General features: G+C 53.4%; 10 protein-coding genes across 10 annotated transcripts; 4 read left to right on the forward strand and 6 right to left on the reverse strand.

Annotated features, from left to right (window-relative positions):
* Positions 1 to 574: 574 nt before the first annotated feature.
* CLUP02_08255 (uncharacterized protein) lies at positions 575 to 2,038 on the forward strand (the record flags this gene model as incomplete). Its single annotated transcript, XM_049287245.1, has 1 exon — positions 575 to 2,038. One exon carries the CDS (start codon positions 575 to 577, stop codon positions 2,036 to 2,038), a length of 1,464 nt encoding a protein of 487 aa, XP_049144388.1.
* Positions 2,039 to 2,786: 748 nt separating this feature from the next.
* CLUP02_08256 (WD domain-containing protein) lies at positions 2,787 to 5,352 on the reverse strand (the record flags this gene model as incomplete). The annotated part of the gene is made up of 4 exons (XM_049287246.1): positions 2,787 to 4,168; positions 4,217 to 4,327; positions 4,376 to 4,505; positions 4,555 to 5,352. 4 exons carry the CDS (start codon positions 5,350 to 5,352, stop codon positions 2,787 to 2,789), a joined length of 2,421 nt encoding a protein of 806 aa, XP_049144389.1.
* Positions 5,353 to 5,815: 463 nt separating this feature from the next.
* CLUP02_08257 (Spb1 domain-containing protein) lies at positions 5,816 to 8,742 on the forward strand (the record flags this gene model as incomplete). The annotated part of the gene is made up of 4 exons (XM_049287247.1): positions 5,816 to 6,112; positions 6,174 to 8,034; positions 8,115 to 8,549; positions 8,624 to 8,742. Coding segments are annotated over 4 exons (2,712 nt in total), but the record flags the coding sequence as incomplete, so codon positions are not given.
* A 319-nt stretch (positions 8,743 to 9,061) lies between these two features.
* CLUP02_08258 (uncharacterized protein) lies at positions 9,062 to 9,382 on the reverse strand (the record flags this gene model as incomplete). The annotated part of the gene is made up of 1 exon (XM_049287248.1): positions 9,062 to 9,382. One exon carries the CDS (start codon positions 9,380 to 9,382, stop codon positions 9,062 to 9,064), a length of 321 nt encoding a protein of 106 aa, XP_049144391.1.
* Positions 9,383 to 9,412: 30 nt separating this feature from the next.
* Positions 9,413 to 10,168, reverse strand: CLUP02_08259 (uncharacterized protein; the record flags this gene model as incomplete). Its single annotated transcript, XM_049287249.1, has 1 exon — positions 9,413 to 10,168. One exon carries the CDS (start codon positions 10,166 to 10,168, stop codon positions 9,413 to 9,415), a length of 756 nt encoding a protein of 251 aa, XP_049144392.1.
* Positions 10,169 to 10,223: 55 nt separating this feature from the next.
* CLUP02_08260 (uncharacterized protein) lies at positions 10,224 to 10,652 on the reverse strand (the record flags this gene model as incomplete). The annotated part of the gene is made up of 2 exons (XM_049287250.1): positions 10,224 to 10,386; positions 10,435 to 10,652. The coding sequence occupies 2 exons, from the start codon at positions 10,650 to 10,652 to the stop codon at positions 10,224 to 10,226; spliced, it is 381 nt and encodes a 126-aa protein (XP_049144393.1).
* A 1,008-nt stretch (positions 10,653 to 11,660) lies between these two features.
* Positions 11,661 to 12,152, reverse strand: CLUP02_08261 (uncharacterized protein; the record flags this gene model as incomplete). The annotated part of the gene is made up of 1 exon (XM_049287251.1): positions 11,661 to 12,152. The coding sequence occupies one exon, from the start codon at positions 12,150 to 12,152 to the stop codon at positions 11,661 to 11,663; it is 492 nt and encodes a 163-aa protein (XP_049144394.1).
* A 311-nt stretch (positions 12,153 to 12,463) lies between these two features.
* On the reverse strand, positions 12,464 to 14,675 carry CLUP02_08262 (uncharacterized protein; the record flags this gene model as incomplete). The annotated part of the gene is made up of 8 exons (XM_049287252.1): positions 12,464 to 12,625; positions 12,686 to 12,759; positions 12,806 to 12,846; positions 13,693 to 13,779; positions 13,854 to 13,983; positions 14,066 to 14,242; positions 14,335 to 14,564; positions 14,626 to 14,675. The coding sequence occupies 8 exons, from the start codon at positions 14,673 to 14,675 to the stop codon at positions 12,464 to 12,466; spliced, it is 951 nt and encodes a 316-aa protein (XP_049144395.1).
* A 393-nt stretch (positions 14,676 to 15,068) lies between these two features.
* Positions 15,069 to 15,302, forward strand: CLUP02_08263 (uncharacterized protein; the record flags this gene model as incomplete). The annotated part of the gene is made up of 1 exon (XM_049287253.1): positions 15,069 to 15,302. The coding sequence occupies one exon, from the start codon at positions 15,069 to 15,071 to the stop codon at positions 15,300 to 15,302; it is 234 nt and encodes a 77-aa protein (XP_049144396.1).
* A 6,025-nt stretch (positions 15,303 to 21,327) lies between these two features.
* On the forward strand, positions 21,328 to 22,755 carry CLUP02_08264 (uncharacterized protein; the record flags this gene model as incomplete). Its single annotated transcript, XM_049287254.1, has 3 exons — positions 21,328 to 21,574; positions 21,640 to 21,808; positions 21,870 to 22,755. The coding sequence occupies 3 exons, from the start codon at positions 21,328 to 21,330 to the stop codon at positions 22,753 to 22,755; spliced, it is 1,302 nt and encodes a 433-aa protein (XP_049144397.1).
* Between the last annotated feature and the right edge of the window lie 166 nt (positions 22,756 to 22,921).

The following is a 22,921-nucleotide window of genomic DNA, read 5'->3' on the forward strand; positions in this document are numbered from 1 at the left end:
ATATGGCCGGTACCCTTCCGTCTTTGCCACCCGCTACTTCTCTTAGCCGTTGCTACCTACCCAGAGCGCAACTGCCACTGGTTCAGCCTCTCCCAGGGAAAGGAAAGAGACACACACTCCCTACTCGATCACTGCCCTCGACAACCTACTGAAGATCGACGCTACCGCTTCCGTTTGTGGTTTTCGTCCGTTCTGTCCCCTTCCAAGGTCCTTCTACTTTATCTTGCGTTACGCCTTGATCTCGCCGAGGAAGCCTCGAGGAGGAGCAGCAGACAAGCAAGTCTTCTAGGACTACTGGCTACCTACTCTTCTGTCTCTGCTCCTGTCCACCATACTATCGGTACACTTTGACTCTCGACTATCAACCGCATCACCTCGGAACCTGTGTCACCCCAAGCATTCATTATCCTACTATTCACCGATCTGGACGAGGGGTGCTTGGTTCCCGCACGAATACACCCCCTACGCCACGCCCCTATTTCGTTTTCCTGCGTGTTTCCTAGAAGCCACCAGCCGCACCTCTCCGTCACGGGAGGCTTGACAAACAAACGGCGCCGCCCCGGTGCCCGTGACGATGACCTCACCAGCCGCAAAGCCGGCCGAAGATACACAACGTCCCTTGGCCGAGTCTATCGCCGCCGCGACCCGATCTGTCCATGCAAAGCTTAACAAGATTATCATTGCTCGCCTGCCCTTGGCCATCCCACCCCGCGCGGCAGATCCCTCACTCTACGCTTCTGGCCTCCTTCACATCACACCCATTTACGACACCTTTGAGTCACTATGGAAGACCATCGCGGAACCACCACAACTTCTCACACCTGTCGAGGCCGGTGACGACTGTGAAATAGGCCAAGCTGAGCTTACATCGGTGTCGAACGCTAACTCAAACCTACGACACCAACCTGCTCTATACGAGCGAACTCGCTCGATACTAACGTCGCTGTACCTACCTGGACTCATGCGTTCTGATCGTCTGCGAGCCGACATTGGTTCCATCACCGGATGGTCACCCGATGTTGTAAACGAGCAATTGTCAGCGATCTCTCAGTCAGGGCGCCTCGCTGAGTTCACAATGCACGTTAGGCGCACCATCGAGAAGAAGCCTCATGTCCTCATGGCGTACTCGTACATCTTGTTCATGGCCCTCTTTGCCGGTGGACGTTTCATTAGAGCCACCCTCGAGTCTGCGGGTTCAGAATTTTGGGAGCAGACGTCGTCGCCCATTCCACCCTCAGAGACACCCTGTCAAGAACGTACACCATCATCAGACACGGCTATTCATACTACAACACCAGTCGACATGGCACGGGGTGATGACCGTGGGAAGATCGAAGTCGGCGCAAAGCACATGCGTCATTCTCTACCCCTGAGCTTCTTCCACTTTGCGACGCCACTGGACGGCGAGGACCTCAAAAAGGAGTTTAAGAAACGGCTAGCGGAATCCGAGCATCTCCTGACACCCCGCGAGAGGCATGACATCATCCAAGAGGCCGTCTGTATCTTTGACAATATGCTGCTTCTCGTTGGCCAGCTGGACAATGTATGCGACACAGATTTGGAAAATGGTCCTTCCGTCTTGGAATCATGGGCATCATTGGCACCAGGCGGCCGTCTACGCGACAGTGTGGCCATTGCCAGAGACAGGAAGAGGGAAAAGACGGCCTCGAAGAAATCCGAGGACAGCGAGAAGTCTGATTCGTGGCTCTCCAGGCACACGAGGCAGAAGGCTTGTGAGACTCCAGAGTCTCATGCTTTGAGCGACCTGGAGAAACAGCCCCCGGCATGCTGTCCGGCCTCCAAGTCTATGAGATTCGAGCCGAAGCTTGCGGTGCCAAACAGAAAGGAAAAGGGGCAGACGTTCTCGACAGACGGCGCAGCTAACGCAGCGTCATCTGCAGGAGGCGCGATGTCTAGGCAGGGGCAGCTATCACGCTCTGCCACGTCCTTGATATCTAACATCATCATCGTGGCAGGCTTAGCTGCGATTGTCAGTATTTTCTTTCTAGCAAAGAGGACGGGAACAGAGGGCGTGTAGCAGAAGGGGAGCGAAAGAAGGCATTGTGGCAGCATAGCATGACGACCTCGGCGTTTCGGAGCGTTTTCAACTCAGGATACCTACTGCATGGGACAGATACACGATACCCCCTATTGCATTTTCAAGGTGTTTTGACCTTTTGTTTTTTCCTACGGCATGGCATAGCAGTAGATGGTCTGTGACGGACTTTTAAGACTTTCAGAGGTTAGATAGAAGGGCTGCTAGACAGCATATTCCGAAACAAGTCTCCCTCATAGTGGCATACGTGTTTCCCAGTGAACTGAGTGTTGCTTTCTGACATGTCTCATTATGTGTAAGGGACTTTTTATCCCGTGAGTGCTATGGTATCTAGAACCCCCCAATCCAGTCCGGTCCAGTATAATGCAAAGCGATGCGATGCCATTCTATGCTACTTCCTCATGCCAAGCCAATCCGAACTCAACCCCCCCCATCCCCCGTCTTTTTGCTCTTGTACTCTCTCATGTTGTAACCCGTCCAAATCAATGCTTTCAGAAAAAAGAGAAAAGAAAAAAACTCCAAACGCGCCCCGATCCAGTTGACTCCTCTCCGCGCATATACAAACCGCACAAAAACGGCCAGACGATGAAGTCGGCCTATCAAACTCTCGTCATGAAAAAAAAATAAACAACTCATGACCTCTTGGTCGTCTAGAATAGCCCAATCCAGACGCATGCTTTTTTTCTCGCGTTTTTTTTTCTTTTGCTCTGTCTTTTGTTGGGTTTTTGGATCAGCACTCAGAGTGCGAGTCGCAGTCCTCGTCCCAGTCGTCCGCAACGTCAGCCCAACCAGCCATGTGGCGATTGCCGCCGAACTCGCCTCCAGTGCGCAGCTCCCACGCGTCGCGGCCACCACCACGGCTGCCATCGTCGTTGCGCTCTTGCCAGTGGCGCACCATGTAGTCGTCCGAGATGGTCACGAGCTTACCCTCGTTGGACCAGCTGAGACCCGTCACCTCGCGACGGTGGCCGCGGATGAGGGGCGTGCCGTTGCGGATGATGGGCACCTGAGCTCCGCCACCGTTGACAGACTTTGCGTGGGACGATGACGTAGTTGCGCTTGACGAGGTGGACATGGTTTCCGTTGCCGGAAGATGACTCTGCGTGTCCCAGTACTCCCGCATGGCGCGCTCGTCGGTGGGAAAGACAACCGCGCACTTATCGGTGCTACCGACGGCGAGAAGCTCGTTGCCGGAAGCCGATACAGGGCGGAGAGCTCCGCGCACGTAGAAGCTCTTAACGTGGAAAAGGTCGTGCTTGAAGCCGTACAAGGGGGCCAACCCCTGCACAGCGGAACCAGCCCGTTGACGCGGAGGTCGAACGGAAAGTTCAGGGGCATGGCCGAGCATGAGGTGCGAGGTCGAGTACGCGTAGACGGTACTGTCCTTGCACACTGCGTACAGGCGGGCCGCGTCACTGCTCAAGGCGAGAGACGTAAGACCGTAGGGCCGCCAGCGATGGGTCGCCGGTTCGGCGGTCACCGCTAGGGGAACGGCCTCCTTGTTGCGCGGGGTTATGTATCGCGTATCCCACAGCTTGATACAGGCATTTGCCTCCGAGGCGGAGAGAAGCAAGTGCTCACGACCCTCCGGCATATACTGCAGCGCCGTGACGGATGCTGGTGATGTAACTCCATGGATCGTACGATCATGAGCATTGTCAAGGGTGTTAGTCGTTCGGGCCCACAGGGGGTTGCGGTCTCTATCGCGGTGCACGATACCTTCCGGGCCGCGAGTGGAGAATGCAGCAGCCGGTGCCATGGAACATCGCAGATCCCAGATCTGAATCTTTCCGTCGCGGTCCGACGTGGCCACAACGTTTCCATTGGCCTGGCCAGGTTGAAATTCGACACGGCGCATCGATTGGAAGTGACCACCATTCAGTTCCACAGCAACCGTCTGCGACATGACGTCAAAGATTTTGCCGGAGCGGTCACCGCATGCACTTGCCAAGCGAAGATCGTCGTTCGAAAAAGCGAGGTCCATAATGGCATTCTCGTGGGCCTGGATGACAATATCAACCTTTGTACGGGGTACTGCTCCCAAAGGGGTTGTGGTAGTGTCGAAGAAGCGGATGAATCCCTCTTCGTCACCAATCGCCGTCATTGGGGCATCTGCGAGGCTTAGTTTAAGTTCAAGGACTATGACTTAGGGACACTCACTGTGACAACTTGCCAAACTAAAGGGAATGGTATTCGCTTGCGTCAGATGCGCGTTGCACATGTGGACGTCAGTGCTTCGGCTCCAGAAGGATGCCGTATCTGCCCTCGAATCTGTCGATGTTAGTTACAAGCCATCATTTGCAAAAGTGAACAACTCACCAAACGCAGGATACTCGAGATGCTCACGCCCGGGGCGGGGTGTGCTACCCTGCTCCCGGAGCAGCAGTTGAGCATCAAAGCCCCGGTTGCGAAGCTTAATAACGGGTTGTGGCCGGTACTCCGGAACAATCTGGGATATATTAGTCTATTTGGAACAAATCGTCGGGGATCAAACATACAGGCTCATCCTTTGGTGGCAGAGGAAGCTTAGTGAGAGTTTTAACGGCCTTTCCTCTGCTAGAAGCGGGAATCCCTGCCCGGTTGCACTTGAAGTAGTCAATCAGCGTGGACCTAGGCCGAAGACCCTCATACCCCGAGGTCGCAAAGTTGCTAGCAGTCAAGGAGCTAAGCCTCCGTGCAAACTCGTCTGGCGTTACTTGAGGTCCTGTCGAGTACGTTCTGCCCAAAGCTGCCGTTCGACTAGCCGAGGGCGAGAGTAACTCCGGAGAACCCATAGGATGGTCCTCGGAACGAGCATTTTCATTTTGTTGCAACGGTGATCTTGCGATAGGACTTCGGCCGAGAGGATAGTCTTCCTCCAAATCCTCCGGTTGGGTCCTTGAACGCTTCGTGTCTGAGCCGCGGCTTGACTGTGGCAACTTCATAGGTATAGCGTTGACGACACTCCGCTTCCGCTTCCTCGGGCCATCTTCGCTACCAAAAGGAGAAAGCACACTGCTGCTGCGATTCGAAGTCGGTGATATCGGTTCGTTGAAGCGGGGGCTGGATCGTGGAGGTGTCGGTTGAACGTTGAGTGCAGGACTGCGTAGCTCGCCAAGGGCTGGTCTTTCCCGAGATATCTGTGAGGGCATCCCGCGAGGGGTGAAGAAACGACGAAACTTCCGGGGAGTCAGGATAGACTTCTTCTTTTCCTTTCGAGACATCCGTGACGGCGGAGAGGAAGGGAGGGTGGGAGAGGATGCCGGAACGAGGCCATCGCTCGGTGGCGGACTGGCCATGCCGCCGTGATAGACCATGACGCTGGGGGTGGTGGTAATGGTGGTGACGATGACGATTCAGCTTCAGACTCAATGGTTACCTAATAGTATAAAAGAAACAGACGACAGACAGAAACGTCTTTGAGAACAGAGAAAGAGAACGTGTGGTCCGGCAGGCGGGGTGGTGATGGCCGAGTTTGAGCAGTCAAGGTTGAAGCAAGGTATCCAGTTGTGGTAGGTAGGTAAAGCTCTGGACGTCTTACTTGCCCGATCGAGACTCCCTCTTGACCCTAGCGCAGCTCTCTACGCGACAACGTCGCGGTGCGCGCGTGGTGAACGCGGAGACCCACCTGAGGATGTTTAATGGAATTGGCATTCCATCCGATGAACCGAGCGCGGGACACCCCACATTGCCATGCGCTAGTGATATCTCCACGTGACTCTTATCGCTCCCCTGCAGCTCCGCTAAAAAAAATTCTGAGAGAAGGGACGTTGCGAAAGTCGAGGCGGCGGGGCGGGTCCGAAATTCGATAATCCTGCAGAGAAGGACGCCCTTTGGCTGCAGAAGAGCTTCCCAACTCTCGCAAAGACTACCACGTGCATCTCGACTTGGCCTCGCCTTCCAGACAAGATGGCGATCCAGAAGAAGCACGGAAAAGGACGTTTGGATAAGTGGTACAAGCTTGCCAAGGAGAAGGGATACCGCGCCAGAGCAGCGTTCAAGCTGATCCAGCTGAACAAGAAATATGGCTTCTTAGAGAAGAGCAAGGTCGTCGTCGATCTTTGCGCTGCGCCCGGTGTAAGCTCCTTCACGTCAATGATAACCCAATCGCAAAGATTTTCTTGCTAACATTTCACAGTCATGGTGTCAAGTTGCAGCGGAAACGTGCCCCGTCGGCGCCCTGATTGTCGGTGTCGATCTGTCGCCCATCAAGCCAATTCCCAAGGTCATCACCTTCCAAAGCGATATTACGACCGAGAAATGTCGAGCCACGATTCGATCGCATCTCAAGACATGGAAGGCAGACTGTGTTCTCCACGATGGTGCGCCCAACGTCGGTACTGCGTGGAACCAGGATTCGTTCAACCAGGCCGAGCTGGTGCTGCAGTCGATGAAGCTTGCGACGGAATTTTTGGCTGAGGGCGGTACCTTTGTCACCAAGGTCTTCCGATCCAAGGACTACAACCCCCTGCTGTGGGTCTTCAACCAGCTCTTCACAAAGGTCGAGGCGACCAAGCCCCCTTCCTCGAGAAACGTGTCTGCCGAAATCTTCGTCGTCTGCAAGGGCTTCAAGGCCCCGAAGCGCATCGATCCCCGATTCCTCGACCCCCGTGCCGTCTTCGCCGAGCTCAAGGACGCGACCCCGAACAACGAGGCCAAGGTGTACAACCCGGAGCAGAAGAAGCGCAAGCGTGAGGGTTACGAGGAGGGTGATTACACACAGCACAAGGTCGTCTCCGCGAGCGAATTCATCCAAACCGCTGACCCCATTGCAATTCTCGGTCAAACCAATCAGTTGTCCTTTGACCAGCCGGCAAACGGAGACGTGGCGCTCGCCGCGCTGGACAAGCTTCCTGAAACGACAGACGAGATCCGCAGGAGTTGCGCAGACTTGAAGGTCCTCGGAAGAAAAGAGTTCAAGCAATTGTTGAAATGGCGTCTCAAGGTAAGGGAAATCTTTGGTTTCCCAACCAAGAAGACGACGCAGGAGAAGAAGTCCCTGCAAGATCAGGTGGGCGAGGAGGTCGCAGAGATCGAGTCCATGGACGAGGAGCTGCGGATTCAACAGGAGCTGGAGGCGCTCAAGAACAAGGACGACTCCAAGAAGAAGAAGGAGAGGAGGAAGGAGAACGAGAAGAAGCAGAAGGACATTGTGCGCATGCAGATGAACATGACGGCGCCAATGGACATTGGTATGGAGCAAACCGGACCCCTCGGCCCGGACGCCATGTTTGCATTGAAGACAGCCGACAAGGCCGGCGGCATCAACAAGATCGCCCGCGGCAAGATGGCGCTTCTCAAGGAGAGTGAGAAGAAGTCCAAGGAGGCCGAAGCCGGGATCGTGTACTCTGACTCCGAGAGCGACCCAGAGGAGGACCGCCTCGAGCGCGAGCTGGACGGCATGTACGACAACTTCAAGGAGCGCAAGGCGGCGGCCGATGCCAAGTGGCGCGCCAAGCGAGCTCGCGAAGAGCACGAGGACGGCGAATGGGAGGGTGTTTCGGGCGGCGAACAGAGCGACAGCGATGAGGACATGGAAATGGACTCTGACAGCTCCGATGATGACGAGGACGAAGACGACGATGCGAGCGGAAAGCCCCTGGTGACGGACCTGGACAGCACAGCTGAGAGCGGCAACTTATCGAAGCGCGCATCGGCTTTCTTCGGGCAAGATATCTTCAAGGATATCGATATGGGAGATGTTGACGACGAGGACTGGGGCGTCGATAACAAGCCTGCTGAAGAGGAGCCAAAACCGAAGAAGGCCAAGACAGAAAAGGAGGACAAGAAGAAGGCAAAGGAAGAAAAGGCCAAGGCAGCTGAGGAAAAGCAGAAGGCTAAGGACGAGAAGAAGAAGAAGGCCAAGGAGGCGAAGCAGAAGGCTTCCGACGGCTTCGGCTCAGATTCCGAGAGCGAAGACGATGCCGGCTTTGAGGTCGTCAAGAACCAAGAGGAAGACTGGGAGAACCAGGAGAAGAGACGGCCGGACGGCAGACTCGGTAAGTCCAGCTGCCTACCTCTGGACCTCTTGTCCAATCCATCGTGGAGAGAAGAACAATTTGTACTGACAAGTCACCAGACATCGACATCATCACGGCCGAGGCCATGACGCTCGCCCACCAGCTCGCGACGGGCGAAAAGACCAAACAGGACCTCATGGACGACGGCTTCAACAAGTGGGCCCTCAAGGACCGCGACGGCCTTCCGGACTGGTTCATCGACGACGAGTCGAAGCACGACAAGCAGCAGAAGCCCATCACCAAAGCCGCGGCGGCGGCCATCCGCGAGAAGCTGCGCGCCTACAACGCGCGGCCCATCAAAAAGGTGCGCGAGGCCAAGGCGCGCAAGAAGTTCAAGACGGCGCAGCGCCTCGAGAAGCTCAAGAAGAAGTCGGACTCGCTTGCCAACGAGGAGGGCATGACGGAGAAGGAAAAGGCCGAGAGCATCGCCAAGCTCATGGCCAAGGCGGGCAAGGTCAAGAGGAGACCCAAGCCTACTCTTATCATCGCCAGGGGTGAGTCTTTTTTTTTCCCCTTTCTCTATCAAAAGTATCGTACATGTTCTTCCATTTGCTAACCACACGTATAGGTGCCAACCGTGGTATCCAGGGTCGTCCCAAGGGCGTCAAGGGTCGGTACACGATTGTGGATTCACGAATGAAGAAGGACCTGAGGGCGCAAAAGAGGCTAGCCAAGAAGAAGAAATAGACGTTAATGTCGGTAGATTGCCGACCTCATCATCCCGGGATGATGTTCCAATTATGTTTGTCAAAACAAAGCATGGCTGGGAAATCAGGCGCATTAATGTGTTAATGGAAAAAAAAGCTCACGGCGGATCTGCGTATGTGTGTAAAAAAGTCTTGGCATGGATGTGCATCATCGTGTGTCTTTTTTGTGCATTATCGTATCGTTAAGTAGAAAAAAGTCGTTAAACGGGGAAAAAAAAAGATTTGAGATCACCATGGCTAAATGACGTTACCCCCCGACCGCCATTGTACGCGCGCCTCTATCCAAAGGAGGAAGGGAATCATGAGAATATGCCGCCGCCGGAAAAAAGCAAAACAAAAGTCTGGTACCGAGCACCACATGCTGCATATCTTACAGCAGCTTGAATGAGATCTTGACAAGTGAGGCGGAAGGATGCGAACGCCGTCCTCTTCTTTCTCCCAGAAACCGTTTGCTCTCTCGCCTCTCGACATCGTACAGCTCTTCCTGCGCCTGCATGTGTATTCGTACCGCCGTTTGTAGAACCGAAGGGGGAAGGGAAAAAACGCCGAATGCTGTCCTGCGAAATGCAAAATGCCTCCTCTTCTTTTGCCACCGCCGCCGCCGCCACTGCCGCCGCCATTATAAGCGTGGCATGACTTCGGCCTGGATTCTAGTCGTCCTCCTGCTTGATCCTCACTTCCTGGTCCTGGTCCTGGTCCGGTGCCCGTGGACCCAACATCCAATCTTGCATGGCGAGCCACTCACTCCATTGGGTTTCCGCACTCTGGATTTCCTTTTCGGTGACATTAGATAAAGGTCGGAGGAAGGGAACTTGCTGCTCGCCGTCCATGTCGTAGTGCGACTTCACCTTGAGCCAAGTGTCGCTCTTGGCGGCAAACATGTAGTTGCGGCGCTCAGCTTCGTGCATTGGGCCGATGCCGCCGAGCCAATCGTCACCGAAGAAGCCGTATAAGACGGCGGGATAATCGAAACCGGTCACCACCAAGCGCCGAATGTACGGCGTCAGCGTTGCATGCGTAGAAGACGGCAATTGGGCGTTCATTGGCATCTTGCCGGCGGCTCGAGCCGTGGACGGGGTCGAGGGCCCGGGCCCGGCGGGGGAGTTGGGACCGGTGTGTTTGGAGGACAATACCGGGTTGTGGGCCTTTTGAAACGGGAGTTGAATGTTGACAAAGGCTGCCACAGCCTGAATGGGCCCGGTGTACTGGGCATGATCCAAGAAATAGCGGAGGCATGATTGGAACTTTGGATACCATTCAAAGATGTCGAATTGGGACTGTTGGAACGGCTGAAAAGGGGGCCCATTGAGCGGAGGAGCACCTTGGTGACCGGTGAAGGCATGGCCTACCTGTGCATACTCAAAGCCCGAGGCTGCGGATGAGCCGCTCGAGTGGTGGTATGCCATGAGTCCTCAACAGGAGGACGAAAGGCTGCTGGGGGAGCAGGTGCCTTATCCGGAATTAGCCCTCGTCGTCGGCGATGACGGCGAATTGGGTGCTGGCGGCCGCGTTCTGGCGGTACCAGACGCTGATAGAACCAGAGAGCGGCAGGCGGTAGCCGGAGAAAAGGGACGGCAACGACTGTTGCGCGACGGGAAGAGGGCGGAGAGGGCGAGTAAGAGAGCTTCAGATGGAAAGAACAACAGAGCAGCCGGACGATGCAACCTCGTACGTGATTGTGTCTAATAACACGGCGTCCGACGAGGTTGCAAGATTTGGTTGCGATGTTGTGTCTTCTGTGTCTTCTGTCTCAGGGTCGACTCGGAGGTTGGCAGAGAATTTGAAAGAAGGTCGGTCGGAGGCACAGATCTGACGCTGATCAGGCAAGGAAGACATGCGGGACGGGGAGGAGAGGGAGGAGCAGGACCACATGCGGAGCCAGACCTGCATGGAGATGGAGTCGGAGAAGCAATGACAGCACCCAACGGAATAAGGGTTCTCGGTCCAGGGCTTGTCAGAGCACGGGATATGACGAGCGAAAGAAACGTCGACGATGGAACATGGGACGGGACGCCGGTCGACTTTAATATACTCTGGACAGTGTGCAAGAAGTTTGCCTGTACCCGTACGAGGGGAGGGGTGGAGGGGAGGAGAGGAAAAAATTATGTACGGGTGAGTGAAATGGTCCCTTGTTTTTCTTTCCCTTGCCTTGCCTTTCTCTTTTTAAGGTGGTGCTTGAGGTTGAGGAAAATGGACGGGGCGCCCACCCCGTAGAATAAGGTACATGATAGGAAAGGAAGGGTAGCAGAGAGAGAAAGGGAAAAGGGACAAAAAAAAAGTATGGCGACGAAGCGGAATGAGGTGGTCGGAGGGTAAGGTACATGCTAGGTGCAGCAGGGGCAGAGCCGAGGAGAGGGTACCTACATCAAAATGTGACATGGCTACCTACCGCAACTTGGGTCGAGATCGCGTCTGCACCCACGGCACACCAATCCGGTGAAGCAGGAGAGGAGGAGGAGGAGCAAAAGGCACACACACACACACACACATACATACATGCATACAAGGGGGAAAAGAGGAGGGACGGGGCGGAAACAAGCAAAAGGCGGCGGTGGTCGTTGTGGTCGTTATGTGTGTTCGGTCCGGGCATGGCATGTACCTCTACCTGTTTGTCTACTTGCCCATCCACCGCCCACTCGGGCCTATGGGTATTATGGGTGCATGATCCGGGAGAATCTTGAGCGTGTAGATAGAAACGTGTGAGGTCAACTGCCTCAGGTAGGACGGAATGAAAATAGGTAGGCGGGATGACAGCCCAGAACAGGAGAAGAAGAAAGTACCTGCGAATTGGTAGTAAGGTAGGCACGGTAGCCCGGTAGTTAGGCAATCCGGTAGGTTTGGGGATAGGTAGCGCGTTGCCATCCCGTTGATAGCGTAGCTAGATAAGTGGGAATGGGGCTAGGAAGTCGAGTAGTGTGTGAGAGGCGTGTGATGTTGGTTGGCGCGGCGCAGGCGCAGGCGCAGGCACAAGCACCGGTATGGCTTCGTGTGGTGTTGGTGGTGGTTGTTGTCGCCGTGGTTGTGGTGTAGTTGCATCTGCATACATCTCACCTCCAGGAACCTCCAGGAACTTCCTTCATTGTGTGCGCAATGGAATGTTTCGCCAGGGAGGTGTGGGAGCACCGACCAGAAGACTGGATGAGGGAGGAGACGGAGAGGCGGGACGAGCCCGGAGGCGTTTGGGTAAGGTATTTGTGGGGTGATTGGCCCGTGTCGACCCTTTTCAGGGTCTGCTCTGCCCTTCTGCGCCTGCATGAGCGTCTGCCTCTGCGTCTCCGTGACAGTGTGGAAATAGTGTTTGCGCCGGCTTGTCCGTCGTCCTCGCCGCCGTCGGAAGAGAAGGGTGGCACGGATGATGGCGAGTGGAGATGCTAGGTGGTATCCGTACATTGGTAAAGGCGGCTGGCGGAAGGAAATGGGGCCTTCTATCTCATTCTCGGCCACCAACCTAAATCTGTTCAAACTCATTAGTGGCAGAGTGGAAGAATGAGAGACAAGACTTACGAAACATGACTGAACGAGAGATCATAGACAAGATGGCAGGGAATTCCGATCGAGGGGCGGGAAACCATCAATATCGACAAATGTCTTCCACAGTGGTCTCACACAATGAGTGTTCGCACTTGTGTCCGTAGAATAAGAAGCTGGAGAATGATCGCTGGGGCATCTTGGTAAAGTATTGCGAGGAAACGGGCACAGGTTTATCGAAATTGGGTAACTGTATCCGTACCCGTACAGTTCTCAACCCAAGCAACCCCGGGCGGAAATGATGGATCATGGTAACCCCAGCCATGGATATTACTGATTGTGCGGATACTCCGGACCGGAATTCCCATTATTTTGTTATGAATCCCATGCCGGATCTGCGATGATCTAGATAGTCAGTAACTGCAACTTTCCTCGAACAAAGAGACAACGCTTACTTGAACTTTGTCGTCGGCGATACGAAGACGCAGGAGGGTTGTGAGGAAGTAGATGCAGAGCAGGGGTGCCAAGGCTAAGCACTTCAGCCGGAGTTGAGGCCGGGAAAGACATCATTGGACGAAGCGTTGCATGAGGCGGTATGAGATGAAGGGCGGGATCCCTGGCGGTTGCCAGTAGGGCGCATCTGTTAGCTGAAGCCTAGGTAGCAGTAAAGACGCTTGGTCGAAAAGATGAGGAAGAAAACACTGGATGCATACCTGTTGCTAGCCTTCCCTTGATTTAGGTTAACCCAAGGTAGGTGACTTGGACAGGTCAGGTTTTTCCTCAGATATCTTAGATTGAGGTAATCGACGTCAGGAAGGGGCGTGAAATGAGAGAAGGTGCCGACTTTGTCCTCCTTTCTTACCTACCTACCTTATGTGTCTGCCTACCGATACTACGTACCGTACCTAGTGAAGTGCGTACCTACCTTCAAGCAACATCTTCCCCATGTTGGACCAGCAAGCCCGGGCCACCCATACAATCCTAGTACGTACCTCACCTAGCCCTAAGGTACCTACAGTGAGGACCCATTAGTTTCAATACACCTCCCAGTGCGTCAGCGTAAACCTACTAACTTCATTATACTAATATAAGTAATATCTCTGCTATTTAAGTAATAATCATAACTAAGAAAATTCTTCAAAATATTTTACTATTGAAATAATATGAAAATTATTGTTATAAAATTTTAGTAATTTTCTCTATTACTTAATTAATAATTAAAAAAACTAGTACCCGAATTTTTCTAAAAACGTATTAATAAATACAGTATTATTCGCACTCTTAATGCCCTATAATCCACTAAAAGTAAAATTCATCCTATTATATTTTAATAAAGATTTAATAACACAACGAATTTGATATAAAACCTAATATAACTTTTTAATATAATAAATTATTACTTAATATATTATATTATGTTTTTGTTTTTATTTTGATTATTATGCTTAATGCTTATTTTTACTGTTGAAAATCCCTGATTTTGCGGGATACTGTGCGCTGTATGGACACTAATGGGTCCCCACTGTAGGTATACGTACCCATGAACCAGCTGCGCAAGGTTCCAGACGTCCACCTGCCTTCCATCCAACCTTGAAAATGACCAAACACATTCCAACTGCACACTTTGTCCCATACGCCATGGCAATTTCTGCCTCTCGCACGAACACGGGAGTCCCGTACCCGAAGCCAAGGTAGAGGGCTCGTTTGTCCGGAGAGACATCTACTGGCTCTCCCATCTCCGCTGTCCGATTGCCTGAGTCTTGACGTAGATGCAGGTTCAGATCTCAGGTACCGCGGAATTCCTGCCATCCTAGTGTTGGACGTCTGTGTCTTACACGACAGTGGAACAAGATCACGAACACACGGGAACCACACACCACCTCCATCCATGAACCAGCCCGGAATCTGAGCATTGAGATGAAGAGCGCGGCCGTCTGCCAGCTCAATCCCCTCACTCCCAACCGTGGCCTTCTCAACTTCTCTGCACTTCACCCCTAGCCCCTGCCTGCCACCTGGACGACTGCAAAGAAAAGGAAAGAAAAAGAAAAGAAGAAATCTGAAGAACAATCGAGACACGAGTCCACCAGTCAATCGTCGGTCATACGCATTTCCCCCACCCCTTTCTCGCCTCTTCCATCCGACTCCGATATCATGACTGGATCTTGCCTGGCTTGGCTACCACCTCGAGCAGGGTGGGCAATCCCCTTGTTGTCTCCGAGAGCCTGCCTATGCGCATTAGCGAGCTTGAAGCGCCAAACGATCTTTGGTCGTTTCCGCCTTGGATCTATTACCCTCTCTCTTCTCATCAAAACCGTCTTCACCTCGGTCGAAAGGCTGCAATCACGCATCCAAGCATCCGAGCCTCGAGATAGCCGAAGGAATTTTCCTGACGCACGGCGCAAGGTCCTTTCGCGGATTCGAGCCTTCTTCGTGTCCCACGCTCATTGTGTTTGCCATCCTCCGGCCAATCCAGTCTTATATTCGTCAACTATTTCGCTTCCTTAGTTATCCGTATTCTCTCGAGAGACTTGATTGTCGAGGGTGCGACAAGCCGACTAGACTCTGGGGGAAACACTACACGCCAGTGGTCGGCTAGTAAGACTAATCGATGGGCGCCGAAGAATAAGCAAGCAAACGGCCAGGCTAAGACGATGTCACTGGTGCAAGCCAACGAAGCCACCAGTCCTGGCTGCGTCTCACGCCAGGGCACTTTGGGGAACATCACCGCCGCAGGCGACTACTCAATGACGATGTCTTTCAGCTGCCCTTGCACCACTGAAAAAGTGACGAACGAAGCAGCCCATGGGAGCAGAGCCAGACCAATATCAGTTCACAACCATGAAGGCGCTCTCACTCCAGGTGATCTGGACAACCATGGGCGCGGCATCAAAGCTCCGGTTAGCCGGCCCCATTGCTCAGCTGCCTAAGTATTTTAGCGGACCATGCAACAACCCGGATCAGGCGCGTCCGGTCGAGTCCGCTGAGGCATGCAAGACTCTCCTCCAAGCGCCCAACGAACCGCAGATTTCGTTGCATCTTCCGGTCGAGTGCAGGCGTGGGGAACGCATCTAAGCCAAGACCCATTACATAAGGCGTAACGGCTTGGGTACACCAAACCAGATACGTTCTTTCGACTCTCACGCGCCGACGTTTCGATGTTGTCAGTACGGAGTACACATATAGATATTCCTTCCATGTATCACCAATACACCAACTTGCGAGGTCTGCAGTTCCACATGGAGTCGCGTTTTCCATTTATTTTCGGGCCTTGTCCTACACAAAGGTCACTTACTCAAGCAATGGCCGCTATATCGACGGGTTGCATTCGCAAGTCATCGTGACCCCGCCGATCTAGCAGAATTCTCCCACAAGATCGTGTTGCACAACATGGCTTCTTGCTGTATCTCGGACCAGAAACGCGTACATCGGTCTCTTACGTCGACGAGAACATCAGTTTGGACTGCGGACGAAGCCGTGAGCGACAGACGTGCGTGGTGGCAGGGATTCAACCCCTGCTCCGGCCGAGAAGTGAATGAACGGGGCCAACCTGATTCTCGACCTCAAGCCGCTACCTAAATGTCTCTTGCTTGTATCCGTACAGTAGGTAACGCTGAGCCAAGGGCTCTTTGATCTGTCTGATTCGGTGCGTCCTCATGCTGCTATAGACATTCGGAACAGAAGCACAGAAGCTCATTGGATTAAGCAGGAAGCTGGACGAACTAGTGGCTCGGTCGACCGAGACATTGTCAACTTGTCTGTCTCTGAAAGATCATCCCCAAGTTGATCTCCCGTCTGGCCATCTGCCCGGTCCCAATATTCGATTCGTCTTCTCTGGCAGATCTGGTTCGACCGACTAGGGCTCGGAGCATCCCCTTGGCCTACCAACCAACGTATCCCCGAGCCAACCCATACTCCCCTACCACACGTCCTTGTTCCGTCTCGCAGTCAGAGTCCAGCTCCAAAATGTACACGCGCGCCCCAACGAGACCCGATTCCAAATACATTAGCCTCCCTCAACTCTAGTCATCCATCAAGTTTTTCCTAGAATGAGCAGGCTGTCATGCCACCCTCACCTCGGGACAGCCGCAGTTGCTCTTCGGACCACTCATCGAAAACGGTTAGGATTATGAGAGCCCTACATGCGTGCTACCAAATACCCTTGGGTCCGGCTATCGACGACGCGATATTAGCGATGCAAACTCCAAGGCGAGCCGAATTTGCTGCCTTCAGGTCCTAACACCTTGTCTTCAGAGTACCTAGTGGCCCTGTTGGCCTTAGCGATGGTTCCCGATTTAATTCTCCGACCCCAACTAGCAACGCTTGGTCATTCGTGGCCCATGCCTAGCAAAAGTTCGCCGGCATCAGCTCTCGCCCGTCATATGTGATACTGCCCGACTGGTAGGGGCGGCCAGTGCCACCTCTCCACGTCCTGCACCTTGACAAATATACCTAGATGGGTAGATGGATGTAAAGGACAGCCACCGCACCAGTCGTCTGAGACAACATACTCTTTGATATCCACCGATAAGCATGGCGCTACGAGTCAGAGCAGCTTAGCATCACGGGAACGATCTACAGGGGCATCAGACAGCCGCCTTGCAGATTCCACATTATGCTCTACCATGGCTCTGGTCCCTGTGCCCCTCGAAGAGCACCCGGCGTTGCGCCATCATTGTGGCATGTACTCCGTAGCGATTCCAAAGCTGCAAAGACCAGTGGGATTTGTCGTCATACAGTGGGCAGAACTTTGAAAAAACATCTACGTCAAGATTCCGCTTTCGCCAAGAAGGATACTGATAGACGCCTCGATCGATGCGTCAATCTTGCTTTGGTCCGCTAAAGACGTCCCTCTAAGCTCTCGGCCCAGTACATCGGTTTGACTGCCATTCTCACTGCCAACCACCCATCCTACCACCATACCTGAACATCCAGCCTCTTGAGCAACCAGATACAATACATCTAGGTCGAGAACGCAGTTCTGGCAGACCCCCCGTCGAGCAAGAGACATGCAGCTAGCCGGCTGGATGTGCTCGGAATATGCAGTCGATGCCGCCAACCCTCATGTACGATCGGCCACCAGCCCTCACCGACTTCCCTTACTTAGTTGCCAACCCTGGCTATCAGCTAGCGGCCTTTTAGTGGTGCGACATGCAAAGCACAGAACGGCGGCGCCTATTGAGATCTCGGGGTCCCGGATCTGGCCACAGCATCGTTCCAGTCAGACGGTAGCTTTTCAGGGTCTGCATGTACTACATCATCAACTTTCATGTGGTGGGCAACAAAGATCAGCTCGAAGATGCGCAGCATGTGTGCTATGCTCTGTCGGAAGTAGCGGCCGATACCAAATGGTCCAGTGCATTCGATGCGGCTTGACATTCCGATATCCCCAATTCGCGAAAAGCCGAGTTCAAGGCCTCGCATAGCTTCTGATCGAATATGTACGGCATAGGTTCAGTGCTAATGTCACGAATAGCACTCTTCTACCTCTGGCGTGCCGGCCAGGGATCCTGGTTGGCCTGTATATTGGTGAGTTGGCCACCATTCTTAGCCCCTGCTTGACGTCGGGATCTTGAGACGCTCCAACCCTGCACACTTCATCTCAACCTTGAGGCTCTGCGAACTACACGTCTCTGAATATTTGGACGACATTATCGACTCGACAAGCAGCTATTGCTTCCACTTGTCGCTGCGCCTTCGGGCCTAAGCGGAACTTCACACCATCAAGGACCGGCGCTTCAGGAACCATTAGCGTGATCAGACGCTTTCACCGTTCCCTCGAACAACGGTCTGTCAGCCGTGGTGTATGGTCAGACAGACAAAGCTGGAAGGAAACGGGACCGTTTACGCCAACCCCACTGAGATCCACGGCATAATCACAGACCAGTACCTTAATCACACGAACCATGACTTCAAGGTTAAGAGAGGCCCATCATTGTCTCCAAATGTACTTACAGCTATGCCAGCAACTTCTGTTGCCTGCGTCTAGCACATCCTCTGGAAATCCACGCACTCCTTCTGTAGCCCAGTAGTTGCCAAATTCCAGCCCTTGGCTCATTGTCTCGGGCTATACGGATCTTGCACGGACTAGGCACTCATCGCTACAGAATCGAAGTAGCTTTGGCCACAATTTACTTGTGTCCTGCGAGATGCTTCAACTATGTCACAGTGGTACGATTATACATTCATGGTTTCACAGAGGACCAGACGTTACCCCTGCAGGACTCGGTATGTTACAAATGGTCCATCATGTACGAGTGTCGCACAGCTGAGGGTCCAAAACGGGATGCAGTTCATTTCCAAGGGGTGATGAACTCTCTCGGAAGCTGGGAGTTGCTCGCGAGTTGAATTTGGAATGTTGGGCTATGTTGGATCCTAATTGACTTCATCTGTAGGCTGGAAGAAATTCAGCGATAACCATCGAGTTGCACGGGGTCACCGTGTCGACGACTTGCTGTCGTTCGCGGCTTCGCCTAGCCGAGCGGATGTAGGCAATGAACTCCGAATGGCACGAAAAGAAAGCTCACGGTGGAAATACGATAGGATTCAAGGCTATCCTCCTGCTCACCTGCAATCGGACCAGACCGGCAAAGGCACAGTAACGCTTGTGTAAGCTTCTGACCCGACACCGTCATTGTCTATCCAGTTGCGTGCCTTCACGTCGATCCGTCTCGGTTCTTCATCAGACAGTCCTTTGACCCTGCAACTTTCGGAAACTTTTATTGCTGTTTCGTGTGGTAGTTGAGAGGCTACGGCCTATGGCGCGCCGCAAGAGCCGTCCATGGTGCTCATCATCGCCCCAATACCGATTCAGACGCTCTTCTTTAGAAGCCGCCATCGAAATTTCTGACAAATTTGTGTCAAATTCTATGGCTGATGTCACGCCGTTGCTTTATACACTGCGTCGTCTCGAATTGCCGCTGTGGCATTCGATGGCCTAGCAAGCTAGGGGTATCCATCATCCGAGATGGCGTTGGTTACCGATGTCAAATTTGCCGATTTGGTATCTTTCCAGAACATCCGATGATCGACCGGATCATTCAAAGAAGAGACGTCCGCGACGTGGCCTGATCGGTCGTTCCTCGATGCTCACTCAGATCGACTTGCCAGCGAGGACTAGGTACAGTGAGATGGAGACGATCGTGAAGCCACTCCAAGCCATGACCAGTTCTTATCAATGAGAAAACAGGCCACAACGTAGTTTAGCATTAGGACTCAAGCGCTTTCGATTTCATACCGTTGTCTCCGCTTCGCGGCTCAAGAATCAGCCGCTTCCCGCGTCACGAGAGAACGATCGTGGGAAGTTCTGAAAGTCACTGCTTCATATGGCCACATTTGATCTCTAGGAACCGAATTTATCATGCCAATCGACAGCTCGACTTCTTGTTGGGTCGCCCGTTAGTTGCGAATCGCGACTCATTGCTACACGGTAAAATTGTCAAGCGTTGATACTCGTCAAGTGTTGGTTGGAACTGACTCTCTAAACTAAATAGCCGTAGCAAATCGCCTCGGTTGTTTACCATTTTCACCGAAATGGAACGAAAAGAAAGCTGAAGTGAGATTTTGATATCAAACGAGCCTCTCGATTTTCTAAGCCACTCGGCGGTTCGATCATTTGGAGAATACCTAATGAGATATTGCGAAAGACCCTGCTGGTTTTCTTCTTGTTTCATATGCATTGTTTTAGAAAACGAGATGATGATCTACTCCGTATAAGCATACCATGCTAACTATGTTTTCTGATAGATCACATACACGTGAGCACTCGGGCTGGCTACATGAAGAGCAGAAATTCTCCAAGCCAGCCACAAAAGCTCGGCTCGGCTTCAAGAATCAGTCGTTTCGTCCTCAAGATGAGAGCTTTTCAACACTTCTCATGGAGTCTCAGCTACTCTGCCTGATGCTGTCGCACAATCGAGCGTTCCATCGTTGTTGTCCGTTGCCGGCGGACCGGCAGAATGTAGCCGGGGCCAGGCGACGGTATGGTATAAAAGCACCTGGCGCGCAAAGGATGCCTAAATTGCGTTGTTTCTGGGCGCGTTCCGCGCAAAGACTCCGATTCCGCTGTGGATGCGAGAGACCCTTAGTTTAACAGCCAGGCGGGGCGCGACGGAACCCTTTTTCGACATTCAAGGCTGTCCGAGTCGTTGCCAACAGGGGCCTGTCAACCCGTCCGGGGTTTTCGGCAAAGATTACACGGGATCGTCAGTCAAGCTCGCTGCACGCATTTCAGCTGGCCGACATCTGATTGGGTGGTTTTGGCGAGTTGACCAGGAGCTGGACTGAGGTCTGCCTTCAGCTGCAAGCCACATTCTCCGGTTCGGGCTAAAGGCCATGATAGTCTTGTCTTGGGCACCGCTAGACTCCACCACACCGCTATCACGCCAAAAGCTCATCACCAAAGATGAGTTGTCGTGACATAGGGCGCAAAGCCTTGTTTGTTGCTTACAGTCCGTATCCGTAGGAGTTTATCAAGACTCAAGTGAGTTCCTCAGTCGCGAATCGAAAGCGTACGAAGCTGCGCAGGAGACACGAATTGGATCAAGTGATCTCCATGTAAGTGAGCAAAAGAGGGGCAAAGGTACGTGAGATCTACCCCCTTGAGTCAACTCGACGAGATATGTAACTAGGTTTCAGAAAAGAAAAACGGCTTTGGAATGATCATCTGGCTGTCTGCCTTGCCAGGCTGGTCGAATAACGCTACCAACGCGCATCGGTCCATACCCGCACCTCACGAGGCGGAGTTTCCACATGGTCCAATCCCAACCAGCCTCTATACCCCGGGCCAAGATACGAACGGTCAAGTGCAGGAGACTTGGAGCTGGACCCTTGGTGTATCCCTCCTTTGAGCCTCATTGGCGTTGTTGGACGCCATGGTCTATTGGCTCACCCGCAGGGCGCGTTCTATTCGGTAACTTTTCATCTCAGCCCGAGCTGGGATTGCCCGGCTGGCTGTATCTGTCTCCCTTTTCTCCCGCATCCTTCTCTGGAGCCCTCGTCTCTCTTCTTATCCCTCCCTTCTCCCCTCTTTTTCTCGCACTTTTCCTCCACATCGTATTATTCTGTAAAGACACAGGAAACAGATCGTTACAGCTTCAACATGGGGAGATTCATTCAACTCGGAGCTCTTGCTTGCTTGTACCTGGGCGTGGAGTCCAAGGCGCTGAGATGGCAGGACGATACCCCAAGCTGGTCTCCACCCAGGCAGACCATTGCTGCGATGAACATGGAGGAGCTCGGCTTCAGTCCGAAGCCCACTGCGGCGCCTGAGCCCGGCAATGTCGACCTGAAGCTGGCCAAGCGTGTAAGAGGCGACGACACCTGTGGTTACATCTCTGGAGAAGCTAGTAAGTATACAATCTTATGATGAACAGAGAATGGTGGTTTGTAAAGGATGCTGACCTCTCTCTAGCCAACTCCATCTACTGCGGTACTGGATCCTGTGTCATCAACAGCTTCTATTCTGTTGTTGGTTGCTGTAGCTCTTCCTCAGTCACAGACTGCACCACAATTGCTACGAGCTGTCTCCCATCAAGGTCGGCTAGTCGCGCCAGCAGTGGTGATACTCGTATGCAGCTCTGGTACGTTATACTGTCGCTCTTCTTTTCCTACGTGAACCATGTCTCATACGAATGCTTCTAGCACTGCCTCGGAAAGACCCGAGTGTGCCACTTACATCTACTCGGGCTCGCTGTTCAACCGTTATACCCTTTATGCATGCGCTGCCACCGAGGAAGTGATTGTTGTCTACGCAAACCCTACAGATTCTTCCGTCACCCAAGAGTCGACGACAGCACCGTCAACAACCTCCCTCCGCAACATCGCATCAACCACTGCTACGTCTGCAGCGACTACTAGCACGTCTAGCGGTGGTGGTGGCGGCGGCGGCGGCTCGTCCACTCCCGTTGGTGCTATCGTGGGCGGCGTCGTCGGAGGCGTAGCGGCTATCGCACTCATCGTCTTCGGCATCATCTTCCTCCTCCGCAAGAAGAAGAAGGACACCAACAACGTCAACAATAACCAGGCCGCCCACCAGTCTTATGTCGGACCCCCGCCGCCCAACCAGGGACAGCCGCAGATGTACCAGCAGCCTGGTCCCCCAGCGCAGCAGCCGTCGCCCCAAGGATACCCTCCCCAGCAACAGCAGGGACACTACCCGCAGGGCTTCACACCTGTGGACAACAACAATAACAGACAGAGCATGATGAAGCAGCACTACGACGTCACCACGGGATCCTACGACCAGAGCAACAACGGCGTCAGCCCGCCCGCCAGCCCGCCACCCATGAGCCCCTCGCCCACTTACCAGTCCGGTGTGCCGCAGTACGTGCCGTCTCAGAACAGCGTCAGCCCGACGCAGGGAACGTATCCTCCCCAGCAGCAGCCCCCGCAACAGCAAGGGGGCTACTACAACGCTCCCGCTCAAGGACAGCCACCTGCACCACAGCAGCACCAGCACCAGCAGCCGGGCTTCGCGTCTGAGTTGCCTGCTCACAGGGGCGACAATGAGCTGCGTGAGTTGGCTTGAATGGCTGTCAGTGTGGACTGAGGCGGGCAAATGTGGAAAAGCGCAGTCGATGTTTTGGTTTAATGATGGATTTAATTTTCAAGTATGAATGCGGGGTGCTGGAATGGATACGAAGCTCACGCTCTCAAATGCTGTTGTGAACGTGTAGTCAGCAGTGGTGTTGAAC

The sequence above is a fragment of the Colletotrichum lupini genome, chromosome 4, assembly GCF_023278565.1.
Source record: "Colletotrichum lupini chromosome 4, complete sequence".
Classification (NCBI taxonomy): Eukaryota; Fungi; Ascomycota; class Sordariomycetes; order Glomerellales; family Glomerellaceae; genus Colletotrichum; species Colletotrichum lupini.